Below are 27005 nucleotides of genomic sequence, written 5' to 3' on the forward strand. Positions count from 1 at the left end.
ATTGTAGGAATTCAGCAAGAAGAAGAAACTTTGGAGACAGAAATCCCCAAAGAAAGTCTTATAAAAAAGAAAAAAACAAAAAACAAAAAACTTGAGCAAGGAATGGACATGTCACCTAAGAGACAAATAATGTAAGTAAGGATCTCACTTATACCAAACGTTTTGTAGCAGGAAAAAAAAAATAATAATTTCAAATAAATTCAATAATTCAAATTCAAAACTTTTCAAATAAATTTACATAATGTAATTCATTGTAATTCATTCACTGAACCACAACTTATCACTGTAATTAATCTAAATTCCATTGTTGTTTGGTATTACTTAATTGTATATTATTGAGGCACTCTGAATATTATCTTGTTTTTGCTTTTTTTGTTGTTCTGTAATAGCTCATAGAACTCTTTTTATATTTCTCTAAAATATTCATATTTATCATTACTTAAAATGCTATGATATTTCATTACCTTTTTATTTTACATTCTTTGAGAAATGACTGACTGAAATGATTGAAATGTAGAATTTAAAGGTAATGGAATTTCCTTTCTTGGCAAAATCCAGGCTTTAAATTCAAACTTATACCCAAATCAATGTAGTCCTTTTGGATGCTGTTCTCACTTCATGGGAATTTGGATTCTCTGGTTGAACAACTCTATACATGCATCTCAAGAGATATAAGAGGAAGAGGCTAAAAGATGTTAGATTAGAGGGAGAAAATAGAAGGCAACACGTTTTTTTCTTTTCTCTATTACTATCATTCAGGTTACAACATTCTCCTTTTAAAATATATAGTTTACTTTCAGAACTTATGTAGCTATCAAAAATAATTGAAAATTTTCTCATTCAAACTTGAATGTTGCTATCATACTATAACAACATTCTGAAGTCCACATTAATTGCATTTTATCATCAACGGTAGACAATGAAATTCTAAATCTTGTGTCATTGGAACTTTGATTCATTTTGAGTGTCTTCAAATAAATTTCACCTGTCACTTTTGCAATGCTTACATATTACTCCCATTGAAATGAATTATCCCAATATGATTTGAATAAGGAAGAAAGTAAATTTATGGAGTTCAGTCAATAGCCACAGTTGATTAAATCAATATATAAATTTGACATAACTGTTGAGGATGAGAATAGTTTGCCTTCTAAAAGTTAATTTTTCACTTTATTTTGGAAATACTTTTGATATTTACAAGGCAATATTTGGGGTCAGAATTTCAACTTCTACATTAAATTAGTAGGATCTATATATTTGCTTATTTCCTGGATTGTAAATTTTTTGAAAGAAAAGATTATTTCATAATGATATTAACAACATTGTTATATTTTCTAATACATTAAGGTTTGAATAATGCTTTGCATATAATTATTTCATTTGATTTATTTTGTTTTATTTTTATCCCCAGTACCTAGCACATTAGAGATACTTAAAATATTTTTGCTAATTGATAATTTAATCATCCATTTTGAAAATACATTAATCTCATTGTTGGAGGCACTTATAGAAAGCTATCTTTCCAGTGTGAATCAAAACATCCTCTCAATTAGAAAAGTCCAAAAAAAAAAAAAAAAAAAAAAAAGGAGCTGCTTTCTCCTATTAAGCCTTCTGGTATAGTCTGGATTTACCTTCAATGAGCATGTTGGAGAAGAGGAAACACTAGTACCTTGGGGTGAAGGTTGCTAAGCCTTTTACATGGCTGCTTTCCACTTATAGTGTCCACCTGATTCATCTAACTCTCATCGGTGGCTCCAAGAAGCTATAGCATGCATAGTGGCCACATCCCGTTAACCCATTTAGGCAGATGGGCTAAACCAGGTTGAGAATAACCAAGTAGTTTCAAACTCTACTGAGTGAGTTAGGGAAGTGTCTACCACAAGTAAATAAATACTTCCCCTGGTGGAATGAGTACTTGAGAACAATTTGTTCCAATAGCCATGAAGGTAGGTGAAACAGGTATTGAGGAGAGCTTAAAGCTTGGTTGGACATTGAAGACATCAAGGCCATCTACTACATTGTAAGTCATTACTAGTCATCTTGACTCTGTTCTGCCATTGAACAATGATGGCTTTAGAAGAGAAAGCAAGGCTGACCTCTTCATGAAATTCTGCCTTACTTAAATCCGATTTACTCATGTACCAAAAAAAAAAAAAAAAAAAATCAAAAAAAAAGAGATAGGCCCATCTGTTAAGATTTCAACTAGACTGAATTATCTTCAATGTGATTTCTAAACCTGAGTTTTTATCTGGGACTTTTGATTCCATGAAATTCAAAGTGTAAATATGGAATGAATAGACACTTATAAACTCATTTTATTTATTCATGAATTTGCTTGAATATTTATTTATTTAGGTTATGTATGTACATTCATTTTTTTTTTAACATATTTCCACATAAATCATCTTTGGAGAAAAAATCAGAACAGAGGAAAACCAGGAGAAAAAAAAAAGCATGAAAATAGTATATATGTTTACTGACATTCAGTTTCCATAGTTCTCTTTCTGGAAGCAAATGGCTTTTTCATTCCACAATCTATTGATATTTCTTTGAGTCGCTGAATTGCTGAGAAGAACTAAGTCTATCACGGTTGATCTTCACACGATTTTGTTGCTGTGGACACTGATAAATTTTAGGAGATTGAGAATGGAATGTTTTCCTTGAGTAAGTTATTTATGATCAAGGTTTTTCTTTTTCTGTTTTTTCTATTCATTTTCTTTCCTTTTTGGGGGTGATATTTTTTCTGTTTTTACTTTTAAGGTCAAACTGTACTCCTGGGTTATAGAGGATGCTTTCCCAGGCTTTCTGTGCAGCTCTAAGTCTTGGTTTTGAGCACAGGGATCCCTTGTGTTTGCAGAGGGTAGCTTTTCCTGTTTTTTTCAGGAAACAGCCTGATTTTCCAGAGTTTGCCTTCTGGAGCTGCCCCCTGATTTGCACCTCTACTGAGTCAGGACATAGTTGCTGATTTGCTGTGATGAACTCTCTCTCACCAGCTTTCCCACAATCTACCCGAGGTTGGGCTGAACACTCTTTCACCCCAGTGAGAATGACCTTTCTTGAAATTTTTCCAGTCTATCTTAAGCTGGAGAATGGTTTCCTTCTATCAGATCTTGACCCAAATCACATTTCTGCTTCTTACTAGCCATGAGAATTTGGACCAGTTGTGCCTCAGTTTTTCAACTATAAAATAAGAATTTGTAATAGATGATGTCCATGGTCTATTCTCACTTGAAATCTCATCTCTGGTCCTATGATTCTTTGATGTGGGAAAATTGGAAATCCTGAGAAGTTTGATGAAGTTCCATAATTTTCCTATAGAAATACAGCTAATAATCTTCAGAGGCAGCTTTGAACTCCTATCCCCATGACACCAAATCCATAACTCTACCCATGGTGTGATGGCATCTCAGATTTGACCAGCTGAAAAAAAATGAAAGCAATTGTAATTTTACGATATTTTTCTGCAAGGACAACAACTTATTTTAAAAATATATATGGTATTATAATCAATTTTCAGAGAATATGTAAAGATAGATTATACAAACACACATTTTAAATATGTATGTGTTTATACAAATGTGTGTGCATGAATACATATGTATATATGTATACATGCTTTCTTCCTTCCTTCAAAAGATTGTTAAGTGTTTGGAAGCAGAGATTATTGAGTTCTAGTTTTTAATCTTTGAATTCTCAGTACTTAACAAGCTATTTTACAAATATTCCAGGAATCTATAATTTCACTATCTTCAGTAATTTTCACACTGACCATGTCACTTAGAGAATAAAAATAATCATTGAAACTATGATTTAATTGACACAGAGAATTCACAGGTGAGAAAATTCCCTTTCCCAATGCAGGTTAGCATCTTTTCTAAAACTTTTGATCTTAGAGTGTTATTTGGGAGCCAATAAATGTCAGAATTGTGATTTTTAACACAATTCTTCCTGACTTCTAGCTATTTCTTCTGCTATTTCACTGTCTCTCTAGATGATGATGATGGCAATTATGACAATGATGGTGATGATAGAAATAATTAACATATGTGACGCTATCTCTCTATATCTATATTTTCCTAGAGATACATAGAAAGATGAAACATTTTATAGATAGAACATATCTATTTACAAATCTATTTGTCTATCTATCTATCTATTCATCTATATACAGAGAAAAAGAGAGACACAGAGAGAAAAATATCATTTGATCTTCACAACAAATATGAATGATATATGATTTTATTCTTACTGTACAGATATGGAAGCAAGACTAGCAAGTTTCCAAGAAAGGATGAGAATGGGAGATCTTCTTAAGCCTGAGTTTGATACTCTATCCATGATTCCAAGGTATCACTCATTATTAGCTGGCTCAGAGAATTTCTATGTCCTTGTGATTTATCACCTTGCAGCCAAGGGATAAAACTCTTAGAATTTTTCTGTTTGTCATGGGACAACCAACATGTCATCCATCCCTGGTTCCTAGACTTGGTAGAACCTACCAGAACTACTATTATTAAAATCTGCTGGCATTGCCTTGCAAAACCCAGGATTACCCCCTCTCTGAGATTAATTATCAGGATAGTATTTTAGGAGTCTTATACTATATAATCACATAGCACATGTCCAATCAGATTGTTGAACATGAAAGGGAAATCTCTGCATATACAATATGGCTCAAATATATGTGCTTAGCAAATTTCATTCAATCCTCATTAAATTATCACTGTATACCTGGAAGAATACTGAGAAATGATGATTTATCTGTATGTTAGCATAATTTCTTAGCACCAAGTTCCTCAGCTATAATAAGCATTTTTAGAAATAAAAGAATAATTAGCAATATTTTGACCCTTGTTTTATTTATTATAGAACAGACCAAAGAAACAGAATGAAAAATAACAAAATTCAGGGACGTCATTTTATTTCTGATCATTGCTCTTAATGAATCACAATTTTCTACTGGCCCTCAAGCCAAATATATCATCTAAGCTGTTGAATACGTGAAATGAAGTTTTAAGTTATTAAGAAAAGCATTGGGGATGTATAAATTATACTCTTGAAATGGCTCAGAGCCTCAAAAAAATTTTTTTTAACAATTAGTCAACAAACATTCAAGCAATTACCATGTGCCAGGTAGATATTATATATGCTGAAGGTTTACAAAAAGACAAAAACCTGATCCTTGGTCTTTGGTAGTTTATGTTCTAATGGAATAATAATCAAAAGCCACTGCCTATTTGAAGAAAAGTAAAATGAACACCTCAAAGGCAACCCATGAACTCCCATTTCAGTAACACTTTAAGGATGGCCAAGGTTGGCTGTTCTTCCAACAGTCCCTTTGTGGCAGGTAGTAAAAATGCTTTTTCATCTTCATTTTTTAAATGAAGAAAGTTCCAGAGAGTTTAAACCAGTGGGGATTCTTAGTATAGGGAAAGAATACTTGAAAGAGATTTGGTAGCTATCTTCAATATTAGAAAAATAGTTACATTGAACTAAAATTTAGAGATTGAGGATAGAGCCAAGATGGGGGAATGAGAGCTAATGGGTTAGTCTTAGCTCCTTCAAATGCTGTCCCACAAATGAATTCTGATTGGGGAAAACCAAGAAAAAAATAGGGTAACTCATTTTTTTTCCAACTAAGGGGAACTTAGGAAGACAAAGACCTCTAGAGATGCTGAAATAGAACTAGGTGGGAACTCAGCATTGCCAAAGCAATTGATGAAAGCAGTAGAGAGCTCTCTTAGTATAGTAGCAGCAAGGAGCAGCCCAGCACTCAAGGATTGTAAGGACTGAACACCTTCGTGGAAAGAGATCCCAAGGGACCCTTATACCGGCATTGGGAGCTGGGATATGTGTTACCTGAGTTAGGTCACCCATTGCTCAGTTTTAGGTCACATTCCACAGGGAGGTAAGTGATCATGGTAGTGAATAAGTAGAGACCCTACCTGTGTAAGAAAAAAGAAAGAAGTCCAAAATTGGTAGCTGTATAAATCTGAACAAAATGGGAATTCTGTTCTAACCTTTAATCCAATATGGAAGCTTAAAGTGGAATAAACCAGGGAGGGAAACCAAAAGCAAGGGAGAACCAGCAATAACTTAATTCAAGATCTGTGGAATCTACCACAGGTTAACAATGAAGAAATCCAAAGGCATTCTCCAGAAACTCAATCACACATCAGCTAATATATCCAAATCTGGCAGAATGAAAAGAGGAATGCATTGGGAGAGAGGGAGAGATGAATATGAAACACTATCTCTCATATCTGGGGTATGCAAAGAAGATTTTGGAGGGATTGATGGGTGGAGTGGGTTCCTTTCTTCTCATCTGAATTCATTCAAGGAAGGCTAATTTACATAAAATAGTTGAGTACATAAATTAATTTCATCCCCAAAGGAAATAGGAGGTCAAGGGATTGTGAGGAAAGAATAGGGGGATAAGATTGCAGTAAGATCTTAATCTTAAAGGCAGTGGTCAGAAGCAACAACAACAACAAAAAAGGCACTTGAGGAGGTGATAGGATAAAAAGGAGAAAAATAAAGATAAGAAAATTGGATGGAGAGAAAAATGTAGTTAACCATCATAATTGTGAATGTGAATGGAATAAATGCACTCATAAAATGGAAGAAGAGAAAATAGAAAAAAGAGAATCTAACAAATATGTCATTTACAAGAAAAAAATTTGATACAGAAAGATACAGCACAGAGTTGATATAAGGGGCTGAGAGCAAAATCTATAGTGTCAAAATAAAGAAAATAAAAAGGAAAAGATAGCCATAGTAATCTCAGACAAAGCAAAACCAAAAACAAAATAGACCTAATTAAAAGACCCAATAGAGAAAACTACAATTTCCTGAAAGGTATCATAGACAATTAATACTGAATATATTCACTAAATGCCAGAGCTTATAAATTAAGGAAGTTAATTAGTTGAATATGTTATAGGGGGAAATAGTAAAACTTTAATAGGAGGGGACCTCAGTTTATCTTCTCTCACATTTAGATGAATCTAAACATAAATAGAAGAATGAAATTAATGTGATGAATATAATTTTAGAAGTTAAGTACAATTAACTTCTAGAGAATATTGAATGGAAATAGAGATGTGTATACCTATATTTTAGCTGTGTTTTTCACCTTCCCCCAAATTAACTTTATCTTAGAGCACAAAACTTCACAAATAAATGCAGAAAGAAGTATTAAGTACATATTATTTCTGACCACAATGCAATAAAATTTCACTTAACAAAAGCCCATTGAAACACAGATTAAAATTTAATTCATTTTGAAGACTAAAGAAATCTTGGAGATCATCTTGTCTAAGTTTCACATTGTACTGAAATGTGCTAGAGGAAGATCGAGTAATTTGCCCAGGATTAAAGAGCTATTCAGTGGCATTCTGTTCATTCTGCAATGTGCTTCTCTGGAAGAGTGATTAGACTTTATTTGGCCTGACAAGGTAGAATCAAGCACATTTCTTTCTTTTTTTTTTTTTTGCCTTTTTCTTTCTTTTTATTTAAAGTAATGTAAGCAGCTAATATTTGGGTGAATTTTTAAACAAAATGTTGCATATTTACTTATATGTAATGTTTATAAATATTATATAATAAATAATTATTTATGTATCTGTACAGAAAATAAAATGTAGGTGACATTAGCACACATACATGTCAAACACATTTCTAAAAAAGGTATTTGGCTTTCATAATAAGAAAAAAATAGATCAAAATCTTTAATAATTAGGACCATCCCTAAATTGAATGGCAGTAACCTAAATGCTCTAAGAGATAGTGAATTTTCTTTCACTTGAGGTTTTCAGGCAAAGACGAGATAACTACTAATTGGATATGATGAAGTTGGAGATTTCTTGTTGGATTTGAATTAGCTAGATGTAGGCTGAAGTCACTGCCTAACACTAAGATTCTCTGATTATATTACTAGTCTATAGATGTATAATTTTTATGACAAAATCATATTTATAACAGGTCTCCTAACTCCAAGTAGAATATTTCTGTTATACATATTGTCTTCTGCACAACTCGTCTTTCCATAATTAAATGACTTTTCCCCTACACAAACATTAAATATCCATCTGAACAACTAAAGCCATCATTTAACAATTTTTATTTACAAATTAATTTTAATTGTAAATAAAAAGCTATAATAAAAAACAAATTAATTTTAATAAATAAAATATTATTGGAACTTATTTTAGTTCCCCTTTCCCCTAACAAGGATTTTTTGCCATTCCTTCAAACACATTTTCCCTTCAGTTTGATTTTAGTTCATGTGAATTCCATTATTCTGGTTAAGCTGTTGCTTTAAAATAATGTCTTATTTCAAAAACTTATTTCCAGAATTTTTTACATTATTCACCCATCTAGATCTTAATGTATTATAATAATCCATAAGATTAATATAACATAGTTTATTTAAATATTTTCTTTTTATCAGACATTTGATTGTTCCCAGTTTCATTCTTTTCTTTTTCAAATTATTTCAAATTATGTTATGATTGAACCTAATGTCTTGACACCTCCATGACAGTTCCCTTTAAGGAATGGCTTTTAAAATCTATCTATGAAAAGTCTTGGTATATGATTGAGGCCATCATGGCAGTCTCCCATTAAAGGATGCTATAAGTTTGTAGAACATTATAGAAAAACACCAACACTAATTCCTTCCCCCCCACAAAGTTAGCAGTTTTTCTTCCATCATCTTATTTTTTCCTGATAACAATCCCCCCCCCCCCCCAAATAACTTGCCCCAACCCTTATTTGCAAATTGATCAGCTCTAGGGAGGCCGCTTGCACTGAGTCTAAGAAGTCCATTCTCAGAAGGGCACTTTGAAGCATCTCCTTGTCTATAGTAGGAATACATCTTCCTGCTGAATGGATCCATGGCTTGTGTTCCCCAATGCAGAGTTGCTGTGCTTGAGTTATACTTCATATTAGCAACTGTGCCTCACGTGTATATTCAGGTTCTCTCTCTGCTCTCTTCCCTTCACCATCTTCCCCAATACTTTCAATAATGTTTTGCTTGAACTGACTTCCATTGCCTTCTATGTTATTCTTAGCACCTGAACACATTAAGGAGTTGTTTTTTCTGACATCTCTGGCTGGCCCACAGGCTTTTCCTGAGAAATAAACTGGGCACCCAGATGCAAATTTTACCTGTTTACAGCTACACCCCCACCAGGGAATTATGCACTGTGAATCCAGTTGTGGAAAACAAAGATCAATAGAGAGATTTTGCATCTATCCATAAGGAACTCCCTTATGCTAGAAGACTGTCACAAAATATATACTCATAATGTTATGCAGATTGTTGAACAGTTCTTTTTCTGTCAGTCTCTGACTCTCTGAATGTGTCTCTGTGTGTCTCTCTCTGTCTCTTTTTCTCTTTCTCCCTTTTTACCTCCTTACTTGGCAGTGAGGCTAACAGTCCAAATCTGACACTCACTCATAGTGTGATCATAGGTAAGTACTTACTTCTATGGACCTCAGTGTCTTCACCTCTACAAAGGGAGTTCCATAATGCCACTAATAGGATCCTAGAATCACATCTGGAAGACACTCAATAGAATACCTTACATGTCAGGAAATGGTCTAGGAAATCTTGAATGACTTGCTGAAAGTCACTTATGCTTGGCAGTGCTGGATCTCAAATTCAGGATCTTGGATGAACATTTCTAGGGTCTTTTTACTGCGCTCCACTGCTTGCAGGCTGTAAATTTAAACATTGTAAAGTGTTTTTTAAACCTTCACTTTACCTACAAATGTTAGGTATTAGCTTTATTGTGAATCTCAAAGTAGGCCCCTTTGACATCCCTGAATCAATACATGGAGTGTTAGACTTGGAGTCATGAAGACTTGAGCTCATAGCTTGGATAAGGCACAGAATCACAAAATAAAAGATTAATTTGTTGCAAAGGACTTTTGAAACAGGGGAACTCTTTAATTCTTAAGGCAACATATTCCAATTTGGACGGCTCAAAATATTAGGAAACTTCCCCACTTCCCAATAAAACTTTAAATTGATCTCTTTTTAGCTTCCATTCTTATCTCCTCCAACACTTTCCACATACTATTTTACAACTTGAAGATAGATTCCTTTTGAGTCTTTATTTTTCCTGAGTAAAACTGTCTAGCTCCTTCTCTTTCTCATTTGGCAGAGACTTCAGACCCTTCACTTGTTGCCTCTCTGGACATTTTAAGGTTATCAGTGTCTTTATTTAACCATGGCATTCAGAATTGCAAATCATCCTGCAGAAAGATCTATTGAGGGCACAATTGAATGAGAGGAACAAATCCTTTTCCTGGAAGCTCTGTTCATTCTAAGGCAGTCCAAGCACACATTATGTTTTGTGAATGTCATATCACATTACTGGTTCACTCATATTAAGCTTAAAGGCCATAAAAGCATCCCCCTCATTTTCAGAACAACTACCATCTTTCTTTACCTCTTGTATCTAATCTTTGTGAGGTTGACCTGAGTGGATGATTTTACATTTCCTCTTATTGAATTCCATCTTATTCAAATCAGTCCATGCTCTAATATGTCAAGATTCTTTTGGATTTTGACTGTAATTCAAGATGTTCCAACTTTGTGCCATCTGCAAATTTCATGAACATATTATCTATGCCTTTTTAAATCACAGGTTAAAAAATCAGTTAAGTTCAACAAATTCCCATGATACTCCACTGAAGACTTCCTGTCAAATTGAACTTGAACTATTATGACTCACTGACTCCATCCATGCATTTGAATGTATTATCATCTAATGCATATCTCTCTATTCTTTCTCAAAATACATTTATCAAAAGATCTAGGAAAATCTTGGTAAATTATGTGCCCAATATTATTTTACTCTTTACTTTGTTTACTTTATTTGAAATAAAATGGTATTGCTCTGTTTTTGGTAAAGGCATGCTTATTCTTTGATGCTGTCAATCCCATTTCCACATGTTTATCTACCATCTTTTTCCCCCCTGAGGCAATTGGAGTTAAATGACTTGCCTAGGGTCATACAGTTAGGAAGTTAAGTTTCTGAGATCACATTTGAACTCAGGTCCTTCTGACTTCAAGGCTGGTGCTCTATCCACTGTGCCACTTAGGTGGCCCTCCACCATCTCTTTAACTCTATTTTCTAGAATTCTCCTGTAAATTTAAAACAAAATTTCTGTCCTAGAATTTCAATGCTCTGATTACTTTCCTATTTTTTTAAAGGAGACATTTGCTCTTCCTTAATCTTATGTTATATTTTCTGCTTGCCATGAATTTTCAAATATCCTTGACAATTTCAATAGTCTTGGAATGGAAAATGCCAGAGAGAGAACTAAAGAGACTAATAATGGATCGAAAAATGTATTTTCACCTTTTTGTTTCTACAGTTTTTTTTTTCCTTGTGTTTTTTTTTTTTCTTTTTTACTTTTGGTCTCATTGTACAACATAAAGAATATGAAAATATGTTTTTAAAAATTGCACACTTAACTTAAATCAATGGGTCTGCTCTCTTAGGGAAGGGCAAGAAAGAGAGAAAATTTAGAACACAACATTTTACAAAAATTTGGGTTGAAAACATATATTTGAAAAAAATAAAACACTATTGAAACAAACAAAAAAGATATCCCTGAAAGTAGCCCAGCATCACATCTGTTATTGCATCTTATAAAACCCAAGGATTAAATTCATATGGATATCATGCATCAACTTCATTAGGAGAATTTAGGTATTCTCATTATTTCCTTACTTTTCTGGGATATGTCCTTTTCGTGATTTTCATTCTGTTATTGTCAATGTAAAGAAAATTTTGCTTTTGCAAAGAAAAATAGACTGAGCAAGTCCTTTAACCCCTGCAAGCCTCAGGTCCCTTATCTGTAAAATGTGAATAATAATGGTACCCAGTCAAAAAAGTTGTTGAAAATGGACCTAGTTAATACATGTGTATCCTTGGTAAACTTTATTATGTTGTTGCTGTTATTATTATTTGCAAATCATGCATTTTATGTCCCGCTATTGAAGGGTTCTTAACATTTTTGTGATAGTCTGATAAAACTTATGGTCTTCTCAGAATAATGTTTTCCAATAATTGAAGTTAATGTGAGATTTTATTTAGAGTTTGGTGAAAATAAAGATTCAGTTATTTCCTATCCAAGCTTATTATCTTCCTGAAATCGATGTACTGACACCTTATGGTCCATAAGAACCCCTGATCTATATCCTATTGATTCTAATGGATTTGTTTAAGACCCTGGAGGATCATTCCCATTAAATGGACTTCTGTCATCTATTGAATGGTGCATTCTCTTGAGCTAAGTAAAATCTGATAAAAGTAGTGATTTCTTCTCAATGAACAATCACCAGCTAATAAATGTCCCTCATTCTGTCTTTACATGAGACTATAAAAGAGAAGGAAACAGAAATGCCCCCAGCCCCTCTGATCCTGGGAATTCAGGGAAGTCTACCCAGATTTGCTGCTGAGGTTAATGAAATGCCAAATGTGTTTCATACCAGCTAAGAATAGCCCATTTAGACTGGGAAAATGGAGTAAGTTGCCATTTCCATCTGCACTCCAGAAATTAAGCTTTGGCATCTAAAGAGCTCTATTTTAATTGGAGTTAATATTAGTTTATTATTGAAAGGAACCTCAGAGGAATTAAAACGAGGGCAAGCAGCAGTCGTGGGGAGGTAGAGTTGTATCTAGTTTAAGAAACTGTAATTTATTGTCATATCCTTGTGTATGACAGTAATAACCAGCCCTTTCGATAATTAGGGGTTTCTCCCAAACATGCCAAAGGATGCGGATAGCAAGCAGTTTGCTTACTATTATAGACCCGAATGTCAAAAACATTTTAAGGAAAGAAAACATTGACTGGAAGAGATGTTTGCTGAATTTTGCTGACATTTTGGGATGACTTCAATACCAATTGGCTCATCAGATTGTAGCGTCCTAGATTTAGAGCTTGAAAGAAACTCAGAGGCCATCTGTTTCAAAAAAGAATGTTAAGGAAGGTTTGGGGGTGAGTGGAGGGTCTTTATGGTACATTTAAAGATCATTTTTAATGTGGTGGGATGACATTTGATCTGTAGTCCCCAATTCTGCTTACTTAGAACATCATTAAGATTCTGACATTTTGTGTATTAGTTTGGACAAATCAGTTCTCATTTCTGTATCTCAGTTTCCATCCTCATTTAAATACTCACATGTGTATTGAAATTATGCAGGAGGTATACTGTAGTGGTTAGAAAGCCAGCTGCAGCATTAGAAAGGCCAGGGGTTCAAACCTTTTTCCTTATACATGCCACCTGGTTTTTCTTTCAGCTTATTAGATGTAGAGTTGTTGCTAATCTGTATTATTAGAGGATGTTCCTTCTGCCCCCAGAGCACTTAGTTTAATTTCTAGTACATAGTAGGCACTTAATAATTGTTTATTGTTTAGAAGGAACACTCTGCAGTAATAAAGTCATAGATCTTGATCCTATCACATCAAGACCCAACCACGCAGATGTTGATCTCATTTTTAGGAAGTCATCCATCTGCCAGGACTTGTCCTTTGTCCTTTAGGTAAGGGTCAGGGCAATGTTGGAATGAAGGAAATTTTTTTTCAGCTCAGACTAGGAAAAGGAAAGAAATCATATTTCTATCTGAAATGAAACAATCAAGTACCATGCCATTTACCTTATAACCAAATTGTACTTAAAAAAAATAAAAAGAACATTGTACATGAAGGTTTTGCTTGCAGGAGGTGACGTGAACTTTGTTCTCAGGCAATCCAGCTTGTGCCACTGAAAGAGGTTTCCACAAGAGAATTATCTATACCATTGAAATCACTGTGCTATTCTTCCAAAAAATCAATTTAAAATTAAAATCATATATAAACACCCATCTATAAAATTTTTTCAGCTGTGTTTATCATTTGAGTCTTTAGAATTTTCCAGATTTCCCCTTCATAAATTCTACCTTCTGGGGCAACTACATGGCACAATGAATAGGGCACAAACCCTGGAATCATGAGGACTGAGTTCAAGTACAACTTCAGACACTTAATTTGAAGCAAAAAATAAATAAATAGAAATGAAAATAAACCAATAAAAAATGAATGAATTCTACATTCTATGCAAACTCTGCTATATGCTATCTGTACTCTGGTGTTCATTTCTCTTGTCTCCATTCTTGAAGTCAAATCATTCTACAATATTCATCCTCATCTGTTAATATCACTCTCTAAGCCATTTTATTTCTGCTGCCATCTCACTGAATAAGCTGCCTTTCCCAGTATAAACTCATAATTTCTAACCCCATCAGCAGATGTTTTTCAGCTCTGTATGATAATCTGTGAGTCTATTTTATGTTTTCTTGGATACTGAACTGGTTTACCATTTTCTTTCCCACCTCATGTTACAAATGAGTAAACTGAGACAAATGGGATTAAGTGAAGTACCTAGGATCACAAAAAGAATAAATGTCTGACACTGAAATGGAACTCAGGAAGATGAATCTGACTCAAGAGCAATCACTGAACCTACTATGTTACCTAGCTACCTCTAATGTCATCACTTTGATTATAACTTGTTTTGATTGACATTATTTCTCTCATTCCTCTCTGCCGTCTTTTTGCAGTGTTGGGAAATGGTGGTGGAGTACCCAACTTTTCTCCACCCCTTGCCTTTTAGAGAGCAAAAGCTAGGCTTTGTTCACTCTTCATTGCATAGGCTACCCTATTTGACTTCAACCACACACAAAACAAGATATCTCTGTGTTCATATGTCTAGAACCCCTGGTATCTCCCACCCCTTTCCTGCCTCCCTGCCTACCCCGTTATTTAGGAAACTCCTTGAGGCTTTCTTTGTATTAATTCTATCCCTGCCATTGGTACCATGTCTGGCATATAATAGGTGCTTAATAAATGTTTATTGGATTAGATTAGAGTCCTTCAAGGTCCAACCTACCAGCTCCTCAAATTTCCCTGTATCTTCAACACAATGTCTCAGTGAAAATCAAAGTGTTTTTCTTCTGACAGAACTTCACCTATGTCTATAGTAATGGGATTTAAAATGAGAAGATATACACACATTTTACAACATATTTTACAGGTGAGGAAACGTAATTCCAGAAAATTGAGAAACATTCATGAACAACTCATATTATCTGAGGCCATATATGAATTCAGTTCCTGATAACATTAACATAACATAACATAAGCTGAGTAGCACTTATGCTCTACTCAGTGTCATCTAGCTGCCCCAGAATGTAGAATATATGAAAGGGAAATTTGACAAATTCCAAAGACTCAAATGGTAAACACAGTTGAACAAATTTTCTGGATGTGTGTGTGAATATTATTTATATTTATATATATATATATATATATATTATATATATATATATATATATTTAGGGGGAGGGCACACAGTTGAGATTTGTGATTTTAATGGTATAAGTAATCCTCTTGTGGAAACCTCTTTCAGAAACCTCTTGAAAAACCAGTTCAAGATCCCATATTTAGTGACAAAGCCAGATCACAAACCCTTCATTCCAAATGCAGCATTCTTTCCTCATTAGCTTAAAGGTCTGCCTTGCCAAATGTTCTTGCTGCACTATTATAATGGCGAAAATTTACAGATCAATTTATAAACAAACCAAACTCTAATTTTATCCTCACAATAGTCCTAGTAGGTCATGTGCTATTAGTTTCAATATTTTAAAGATGGGGAAACTGAGGCTCAAGGAGATTAAGAGACTTGGCAAACATCAGACAGATAGTTAAGTTTTTGAGGAAGAATTTGAACTCAATTAAACTCTAAGTCCAATACTATCCACTTGGCAACTCAGCTGTCTCTAGGCTTGCACTTCTGTTTTCCCATCTCATGTTTCATTCATTTCAGATCACATCCAAAATAAAAAATCTCCTTATTGTCTTAATGACAATTAGAATTTAACAATATCTCTAGACCTCACATATACCAAAATTGTTTAAGAAAATGAACTTCAAATTTCTTTGGATATGGGTCTGATTCTGAGATCTTAGGATAATGGACTGAATATCTTTATATAAGATCTATATCATTAATTTATAGATTATTAAAATGTAAATTATGCATGTATAAGATTTTGTGTGTGGATGCATATGTACATATGACTGAACAGATGAACACATATAGCATTTATTAAGCACTTATTACATGAACAGTACTGTGATAAACATAAGGGATACAAAGAGAAAATCAGTCTCTATTCTCAAAAAGCCCACATTCTAAAGCCTCCACCATAAATTAGAAAAAGTCCCACAGTCTTTAGAGAGTAGCATCAAAGTGGTTGGGGACATCTCTTTAATTTTCTAATAGTCCTTAGAGTACAACATGAAAGCATACGGGAATTCTTCTTTTTTAATGATATTTCTGCCACTATCAATTGCTGATGTAGAACTATTTGATGGTGCCCAAGGACCTTGGTGACAATAATTTTCCAAACTCAGTCTTTGGTAGTTATAGTTTGAATACCTGCAGAAGCCATTTCCAGGCTCCTTCTGTACATGGCTGAAGGCTGAAGGCCATGAGCCATGTTTCTCTTAAGTATCTTAAAGCCATGCTCCTGGGATAGACCACAGTCAGGATTTCAGGGAAAATATTGGCTATGGTAGCCAGGATGAGGCTCATACATGCTGCCTCATATTTTCTCTTATAAATGCCCTGCTACTTAAGGCAGTATGATCTATGTAGGACAGTTGATTAGTAATTGGAAGAAATGGTTCTTCCATTTCCTTGTTGTTCCTGGTTATCAACTATTGAGCTACAAACAAGATTGGTTTAAGTAAGGGTATTCCAAGGATCCCATACTTATCTGCCTTGTTGGTGGCAGTTTATCAGTAGTCATTTCCGGGGGTAGATAATCCCTTCTCTGCAGTAATTTCCCCATTCAGTAATGACATTAAAGGCTGGATTGGAAACAGATCTAATGATGTTTGGGAGACTGTTTTTCCCAAGATATTTAGCCTCAGAGTCATATGATGGGAGATGGTGATCAATCAATGTGGTGATGGATGATTTGCTTGTTTTTATGTCTGTATATTTGTTTGTAGGGATACATAGAGATAACAATATAGTATATAGAAAATGTTATGTATATATAATTCAAATATATCCATACATTATATGTTTTTCTATCATCCCTCCATATTTGTATATTATTTAGATTTTGCTCAACGTGAATAAAATATATGTTAATCATCCACATATACATATATAACAGAATATTTTAATATATAAAATTCTTATATATGTGTTGTATATATAAGTACACAGACATCTGTATATTAATTTATAAAGGCACTAAAAAAGACTATGATAAATAATATGAGCCACATATATATGTTTACCCTCTATATACAATATAGGTAGATGTATATACACATATATGCATTTGTGTAAACATACATATACAAAATATGCAATACATGAATGTGTGTATGCAGGCATATACATACAGGTATATGTATGAATAGGTATATTGTATATGTATATACATATACAGAACTATATACACACATGTACATACACTAATATAGGTATATATACACGCATTGCATTGCATACCCACGTGTATGCACACACATACATTTATATATGTACATATTTGTGCATGTGTTTTATATATATAATGAATGCATATATTGTACAATTACCTTTGTGTGTATATACATATGTGTGCATATATATATATATATACACACTTATATGTATATATTTATATTTACACACACACACACATATACACACAGGCGCACATATAATATATGGATATGTGTATTTCACATGCATCCATATAATTAAGTGTCCATTATTTATGTGTATGAATTAATGACAATGAATTTAGGTAATAAGTTAGTAGTTCACTGAAATATGATCAGGCATTAATATTAATATTAATACTAACAATTTATATTTAAAAATAACTCTATAACTACAAATCCTTTTAAATACATTATTTAATTTCATCCCTATAATAACCCTATGAGACAAGCTATACAAGGCCCAAGTAATTACAAAGTTGAAGCTTTTGACTTTGAAACCAGTTGTCCAGACTCATATATAATCTTTTCCAAGTGGAACAATGTAGCCATTTGGATAGGGAAAAAAAAAATGTGTGCAAGACTAAGGATTTTTTTCACTGAAGTAAAACATAATGTCAATAATATAGACTTTTCTAGACTGTAATTCTATTGTAAAGAGCTTGAAAATAACCAATTAAAATGTACTTCCTATGAAGATTTTGAGTGGGAACCTTAAAAAAATTCTTTACCTTTTCAGGATTTTCCTTGGCCGCAATTGCTTACACTTCAAAAATTCAAATACTTTATTTGTGAAAACTTTTGCTAAGGATTTGTTTGGCCCTATGCCATCCATATCTCTTAATTATAAGACTTTTGTTGATATTAGTGGTAAGCGGGTGTGGGGGGAATGAATTAAAATAGAGGGAAAACATACGTATGTCTGTTCAATACTATATTTTAAATATCTTATGTTCTTTACATTTCAGATTAAATGATAATCTTGTTTAATCTTCACCACAACTCTCCAAGATAACAACTACAGTTATTAGTATTGCCATTTTACTCATGAGAAAACAAATCTTAAAACAATTCAATGACTTACCCAAGATCATATAGCTGAGTTTCCAAAGAAGTGGTTAAACCCAGTTCCCCTCTACCTTAAAGTTCTCGATATTCTTTCTATATTCCCATTCTTCCCTGTCTTTCTCCACTGACCCCATATTTGTTGTTAGTTTTTTTTTTCCTTTTCCTAAGCAGAGCAACCCATGAAAGACATTTTTCCTACTTAAATTTAGAAATCAGGGATCATTGATTTGGGATCCCCCATCTCCTCTCAATAACATATATCACAAATAAGCTTCAGACAGAATCTTGGGAAATAGCTTGAATATCAGATAATGTGTGGCTTACCAGGGGTAGTCTAGCAAGTAAACTTCAAAGAAGTAATTAAGTGAACCTAGGGTATTTGATTTCAAAGCTAATACTGTTCCTACCAAACCAAAGTGCTTCAAACAAATAGATTATGATAAAGATGATGATGATAACATTTATAGTTTTTATAAAGATTCATCAATGTTTTATGTTTCTCTATTATCTTTACAACAACTTTGTAAGGTAGATGGTGTCATTGTCATGACCATTTTAGAGATTAAAAAAAAGCTGAGCCTGAGAGACATTGTTCTCTCATGTTCTGAGATTACATAGGCAATGAATGCCTAAGGAAGGGTTTTTACTTAGATCTTAACTCAAAGTCTAATTATCTACCTATGCTTCTACCTAGCTATGAACCAGTTCATGTATGAGTTTAAACATTTTATTTCTTTGTATTCTCCTTAAGGCTTAGCTCACTGTGGAACAATGATAGAGATTAGTGATCATCTCTTCAGTATGTGGTGAAGGGATGTATAGTCCAGAGGGGTGACACAGAGATGTAGGGATGATAAATAGACATTGTGCTGAATTCTATGGGCAAATGGCTCTTTCTGCCAAATCTCTCTTTTACTTAACTCTTGTCTTGACCAAATGAGATTTCAGATGAAAATATTTCATTTCTTTGTAGCCTTTCAATATTTCCATGATCTTTGACATTGGCAGTCTCTAACTTAACAGAGATTAAGTGGCTTTTCAGGATTACCTAGCCCAGACATGTAAATTTTAATCTAGTTCTCCTCAACTTCATGTTCAACATTCTATTTGTTCAATTTTACTGTCTCTTCTAAATTTTAAACATACATATACACACTAATGCACAAAAATATATGAAATATCTATATACATATATACATTGTTGTTGTTGTTCAATCATTTTTCAATCATGTCTGATTTTTCATGTCCCTATTTGAGTTTTCCTTGGCAAAAATACTGGACTAATTTGCATATTTTTTAATCTAGGTCATTTTACAGATAGAGAAACTGAGACAAAAAGGGTTAAATAACTTGTTCAGGTTCATATAGTTTGTCAGTTTCAGATCAAATTGAATTGAGGAAGATGAGTCTTCCTGATTCCAAGTCTGTCACTCTATGCACTGCACCACCTAGCTCTGAGTATGTACATATGGAATATATACACATACACAGATGATAGACAGTAAGACACATATATGCATATATGTGTGTATATATGTATATATATATATATAAATTTATAGCTATAGATATCTGTTTTATATCTCTCTATATGATATATACAGAGAGATCTGTACAATATATGCATATCTTATAGATCTCTCTTTTTATATCTATCTGATATATACATATATGTATATTATGGACATATACACATATCTATGATATTCATTTATATATAAAAATATCTATGAAATATATATATCTATAATTTATATATCTATAGATAGGTATACACATACAGCATATATAGATAGATAGTAGAAATATATAAAGTATATTAATATAGTTATGCACACCATATATAACTATATATGGGTATATACACTATAATTATACATATATAACTATAATCATATACAAAATATTTATGTATATGGTCATATGTTTTTCAATTAAGTTCAAGTTTTATATATTTTAGTATTATTTAGTGAAGATTATAGGATAATTTCAAAGATTTTCTTCTTGCCATCAAGCCAAAGGGATTAATCATTTCTCTCTTTTGTGTTTATTTCTACAGCAATCCCAGAGTTCATCACCCAAGTCAACATTGCCTTGGAAGCCCTCAACACGAATGCCATGCATCAGTTTGATGATAGCCAGTTTGTGGATGCCTCCAAAAAGGTCTATGACTCAATCCACGATATCCGCTGTGCTGTCATGATGATCAGGGTGAGCAGACTTTAATTGTTATTGAAATATTTTTATCAGTCAATACCTGGCATTCAGCGATATCACTAAAGAAAATTGATTGACAAATTCTCCTTTATACTAGAATATGAACTGATACAATGGCATGTGACAGAAGAGGAGTAAATTCAGATTTTGTCCTTCACTGGTACCATAGACAATGGATTGTACAGGATTTGAGGAGGGAGTCAATGAATCTCGACTCCAAGTATTTTCCCTTTTTTGTTCTTTTAAATGGAAGCCTCATCCTGGACCAGTAATATAAGTGGTACATAGCTGTTTTACTATTATCCCTACTATTACTATGTGGGCTTTTGACTTTCTTCCTATTCCTGATGCTTAGTATTGTTCCAAGGATATACTAAGGATACAATAAATCCAAATTGCTTCATTCATTCATTGGATAGTGTCAGCCTACTATGGAAATAGAACTCAGGAAAAAGGTTAGATTTCCTGATACTTTGGCAATCTCATGAATTTTCCTTTTTGGAGAATGAGGGCCCATTCAGTTCTGGAGCTCTCCATATATCCCAGAGAAAAACGGATGACCAGCTAAAGGAAGAATCTCTGTCTTAAATGGTTATGGTGCTGTTCTTGAGCCCTTTGTATTTTTAAGTAAGTTTGGCCTCAGTGCTTACAGAGTATCTAAAATCATCTTTCCTGATACCCAAACATGAGTCAGATATAGAATTTTCCAGATAATATCCAGCAGGAGAATACAGACCCAAAAAAAAATGTTTTTGGTTGTTTTTGAGAAGACCCATGAATGAGTCTGGTTTGCATAAACTTTGTATTGTGAACCACATAGGTAATGATTCCTGCATATTTATTTTTATAAATAGGGAACCTGAGGCCCTAGAAAACTTGAGTGCTATGTCCAATTGCAGGAAGGGCAAGAGACAGAGCCAGAAATCAAATCCTTGCCCTTGTTTCGTAATTGGTATCATTTCTACTACATAACATTATGCATTTTCTTCATTCTATGCTTGTAAGCCATGATTGAGGTCTCCTTTTCATTCTGGTCCTTATTGTTAATCCTGAAAACTAGCCATTTCTCCTCCTAATCTGTGATGCCCAACTAGCTATATATGCTAGATGTAGTCCAGTTACAGTATTATAGCTATATTGCTATCTCTATATAGCAGTGGATTATGATCATCTTTGTTTGAAACACAAAACTTTTTTTAAAATTTATTTTATTAAAAAAAAAACAGATTAAAAAAGCAAAACAGAAAACAAACACAAAATAAAATAAAACAAAACCAAAGAACATTGTCATGTGCTCAGCAGAGCATCAGGGAGGATTCAAAATATATAACAACAAATTAGCAGATCAAGAATATATATATGTAGTAGAAATTATATTCATGTGTCCATCTTTTCACTTCTTTTAATAAAGTAAGAGATCACATCACTTTTTGTTTGACTGTCTCAAGTACTATTAACTTAGATTGAGCATACACTTCACTAAAACCTTTTCAAATAAATTGCTTTCTAGACATTTCTCCCTCATCATGGGGACTTTTAGATTCATATGTTTTTAAATGTTCTGATAATTATATTTAATATAATTAGGTTACCTTAAATCGTATGTTTTATTTTGTGTGTTAAAACACTATTCTGAGAAGTGGTCCATAGAGTTTGCCAGACTGACAAAGATTTAAAAAGGATTAAAAATGATTTTAAAATATACCAGAACCTCTATTCTAGGACTAAAAGTTACAGAGGATTGCTAAAGAAAATTCCTTCCTGGGGGTTTTCTATACTTTTGAAATCATAGGTCTGATGGAAAGTAGAATATACTTTCCTGAATCTAAACTGATCCTTCATGGCCACATATTTTTCTACGAAGTACAGTCCAGTGTGTGATAGTTTGAAAATTCATCCAATTTTATAAACACAGGTTCACATCTCTCTTTAATGTTTCTTTTGATCATCAAAGCAAATATCAGCAATTCTGTTTACACAAACACCCTCTGAAATATGCTTTAATAATACTGATATCTCAGCTGGAATCTGTCTGAACTCAGAAACAATGGTGCTTCTGAAGCATCTTCATCATTGTTCCAGAAGAGTTTTACTTGTTGAATATTTAGAGATGTACTCTGCCATTAATGTCTCATAAATGTTAGGGTTTACCATAATGAGAGTTAACTGCATGCTGAAGAATAGAATTCATGAAAAAATGGCATGCAGTTATAGGAGACCTGAAGTAAGGCTAAACAGAATGGGTTGTTGCATAAATAGGAAAAGGGATCTGAAATCAAAAAGAAAAACACAAGTTCCTCTGTTGGACCATTGCTTACTTAGGAGAATAGCTGTGGAAATAAATGGGATGATATATTTATAACTAGAAAGAACTTTAGAGGCCATTGAGGCCGGCTTTCTAATTTTGCAGTTGAGAAAACCAAGTGTCAGGCAGGTTAAATGATTTACTCATGATCACACTTTCTATATTGCACCATGATGAGTCCATTCAATTTGATTCTGAGTAAACAAGACCCAGATTGTACTGGCCAAATTTGATCTTTCTGCATTTCCTTGTGAAATATACCATATCCTCCTTGAAATAAGGGACTGTTTTATATTGTATTTGTTTGTTTCATACCTTGGACAATACCTGGCAAATAGTCACTTAATAATTCATTACCGATAGATCAATTAATTGATTTTTTTTGAATGCCACATAACACTTGTTTCCAAAGCTTGTGCTGAAGAATAGGGTACCTATGCCAACAAACTTAGCTGATGTCTTGTGCCACTACTGTGTCATCAATTTGGATTTTGACACAAAAATCAAGTTTGAAAAGGGAAGAGTAGAAGGGATTGAGATGTTTGAAAACATTCCAGTTTCATGGAAATTTCACTGCATTGGAAGATAGAACACCTGCATTTAAATTCTAGTTTTGACATAGTTTATATGTATGATATTATGTAAGGCACTCTTCTCTGAACCTCAGTTTCCTCCTCTGTAAAATCAGAGGATTATCCCAGATGTTCACATACTTCATGCAAGTCTAAAGCCTGTACACTGCTTTACAAAAGATAGTGATGGTTGGTGATTCCTTTGCAAAAAGTAAAAAGATGGCCACTTTTACAATTTATATAGACAGTAGAAACTTGCTGTATAATTTTGAATCCAAACACATCGAAAAGTTAGACCAATTTTATTATTAAGTTATTAAAAACCATGCTATGGAAGGATAAAGGATTAAACTGGGGATATTTCGTTTGACAAAAAAAAAAAAAGATTTTGAGTATATGGAAGCTGTCATTAAGTATTTGAATATCACATGGAAGAACAATTAAATTTGTTTTGATTGACTCAAGGGCATAGAATATGAGTGAACAATAGAGTGAAAGACTGGATGTATGGGGAGCAATAACACTACTTCCTAATACTTGAAGCTATCCCCAAGTTGCATGGACTGCCTTCGGAGAATGTGACTTCTCTGTCCTTGGAAAATAATCAAACTGAGATTGGACAAGTAGTTTTTAAGACTGTAGTAGGGGGGGAGTCTTGTTCAGGTACCTGTTAGACTGGATGGCCTCTAAGGCCTCTTTCATGTCTGTAATTGCGTTATCCCATGATGTCTTTTGAGCCCTCATGTACCAATAAAACAAAACAAAACAAAACAAAATAAAATCAAAGTGTGAAGGTGAAGTTAGGCCTCTGAGCCTCGCAGGTGTGATCAGATGAATTTTGGATTTTTATGACTCCTGGCCAGAACTCTCGCCCTCAGGGGTCAGTTATAAAAAGAGGCTAAGAGGGCTAGGGAGCTCATAACCTGTTTAAGAGGAAAAGCTAGCTAAGAAATTATTTGTTTGCTGTGAATGCCAGGAGCTGTGGGTGAAATGACTTGTTCTTTAAGTTTTGCAGAGAATTTTAGCAAGAAGCAGCAAGGATAAGTCTTCAATCTTCCTAGCAAAAGTCATTGGGTTGAACATTGAGTTCTTGTTTGTTTGTTTGTTTGTTTTATATAGCATTTTATTTTTCCATATATGTGCAAAGAAAATTTTTAGCATTCACCTTTGCAAAACTTGTGTTTCAGTTTTTTTTTTCTCTCTTTTTCCCCCTCTTACTCCTCCCCAAAGAGCAGGCAATCCTATGTAACTTAAACACGTGCACTTGCACATGAGTTCAATTTTCATCTTTCTTAAACTGAGTACGAAATTTTTATATCCAACTTCACACCTTTCCTGATTCCTGTTCCTCTTTTTGACTGGAAATCCCATAGTCATGTCAAATTAAACTTGTCCAAAATGGAACTTGTTATCCCTCTCCGTAGACCTTCCCACCCTTCATGATGCAGTGAAGGACATCAAAATTGTTCTTGTCATTCAAGTTCACAACCTTGGAGTGCTCAGCTTTTTCCACCCTTTTGCTTCCCCATATCTAACAAGTTGCTGACACCCTTACTTCTCTTCAATCCCTTATTTCTCTTCACAGCACAAGCATCCTAATTACTCCCCCTCAATCTCACAACTAAACTATTGTGAGAATTTCTTAACTGGTCTTCCTTTATAGAATTTCTTCTCCCTCTAATCCATTCGAGTAAGAAATAGCATATTAATATTCATCATGCATGGATGTGACAATATAATTCCCATGTTCAAATGTCTTCAGTGACTTTATCTTATTTTCAGTATAAAATGCAAGATTCTCTGTTTGACATTTAAATTTCTTCACAGTTTTGCTCCAAACCAATTTTTCCCGGACTGATCACACATTACCAATATTCTCTACCATCACAATACATCTTCCAAAATTACCTGCTTGCTTGCATGATATTGATGGGTCAGAGTCCAGGGAATACTCAAAGCTGCATATCTGGTTAAGGAATACAGAACAACAAAACATCTCATCTGTTACTTCTTATTTTTGTCCTGTAAAAGCCCCATCCTAACTTCTTAACCGTTTCCTTCCTTGATGGACAATACTTTGCTGAAGTTCATCCTGGCTCCTTCCTTATCTGTACCTTGCTCTCACAGATAGGCTGCCTGCTGAATGAAGCCCCGAATTTAAGTATACAAAACTCTTCCAAACTTTTTCTAATTGTCAGATTCTCTCAGAGCATGATCCATTTTACTTCTGTGTTAATAAAGTCTTTTGTGACTACAAGATGATCCCTTTGAATTCTTTGAAACCAACTATATAGATCATGATTCTCGGATCATTCATTTTCACATTTTCCACCTAGATTCCTTTGTTCTGATTGGTTCCTATGACAGGGATGCTCTTCTTCTTCACCTTTTTTTTTTTTTCTTGATAACTCTAAATCCTTTAAAGGCACAGCTCAGTCCTAAAAAGGTACCTTTATTATTCCTCCTAGTTGTCAGTGCTTCCTAAAATTTCTTTGAAGTTATTGTGAATATATCTTGTAATAGCAGCAACACAGAGTAGTGACTAAAGTTCAAGCTTTTCCTACAACACATACTAATGGGTGCCCTGGGCAAATCATTAAACTCTCCAAGATCTGTAGGTAACTCTCTAATTCTAAATTACAAAGAAGGTAGTGAAGATCAAAAGAATTTCCTTCCAGAGAGAGACTATTCTCCATAGGAATAAAATCCAAGTCTTATCCTTTCTATCCTTTGCATAATCTTAGAGATGTGTTCTCAGAAAGTGTCTAGCACACAATTTCAGGCTTATTTCTCTCCTCAATACACTTTACATTCTACATTCCATCCAAATTAATCTATTCCTTGTTCTTGTACTAATCATTCTCCCTGAATTTGCATGGGCTATCCCTCAGACCTAGAATGCACTTTCTCCTCCCCTTTTCCTCTCACTATTTCATGCTGCCTTTTATGATCAGGTTAAATGCCACCTCTTACAGAAGATATTTTGGGATATTGAGATTCCTCCATTTATTAGGGATCAAAAGTTATTTTTTATTTTTATTATTATTTTTTTTTACTTATCTTGTGTAACTATATTTTAATTACTCATATCTATCTAAGTTTCCCCTGATAAAGTACAAATGCTCCTCGATGTTAGGAAGCATGTTTATTGTTTTTTCTTTTGGTTTCCCTAGTTACTATCACAGGTGATATTCAACAAATGCCTATAGGATTTAATTGAGATAAATTCATTGTATGTTGAGACTTATGGAAGTTTAGTGTACTTTGACAACAAG

General features: G+C 33.7%; 1 protein-coding gene across 2 annotated transcripts in view; it reads left to right on the forward strand.

Annotated features, from left to right (window-relative positions):
- CTNNA3 (catenin alpha 3) overlaps positions 1-27005 on the forward strand; it is a 1962241-nt gene that overhangs the window by 1561664 nt on the left and 373572 nt on the right. For both annotated transcript variants that reach the window (XM_051982587.1, XM_051982588.1), the window contains one exon: positions 20696-20847. In XM_051982587.1, coding sequence (XP_051838547.1) covers positions 20696-20847 — 152 coding nt within the window. The remainder of the gene's footprint in view (positions 1-20695; positions 20848-27005) is intronic.

Source organism: Antechinus flavipes, chromosome 2, assembly GCF_016432865.1.
Source record: "Antechinus flavipes isolate AdamAnt ecotype Samford, QLD, Australia chromosome 2, AdamAnt_v2, whole genome shotgun sequence".
Classification (NCBI taxonomy): Eukaryota; Metazoa; Chordata; class Mammalia; order Dasyuromorphia; family Dasyuridae; genus Antechinus; species Antechinus flavipes.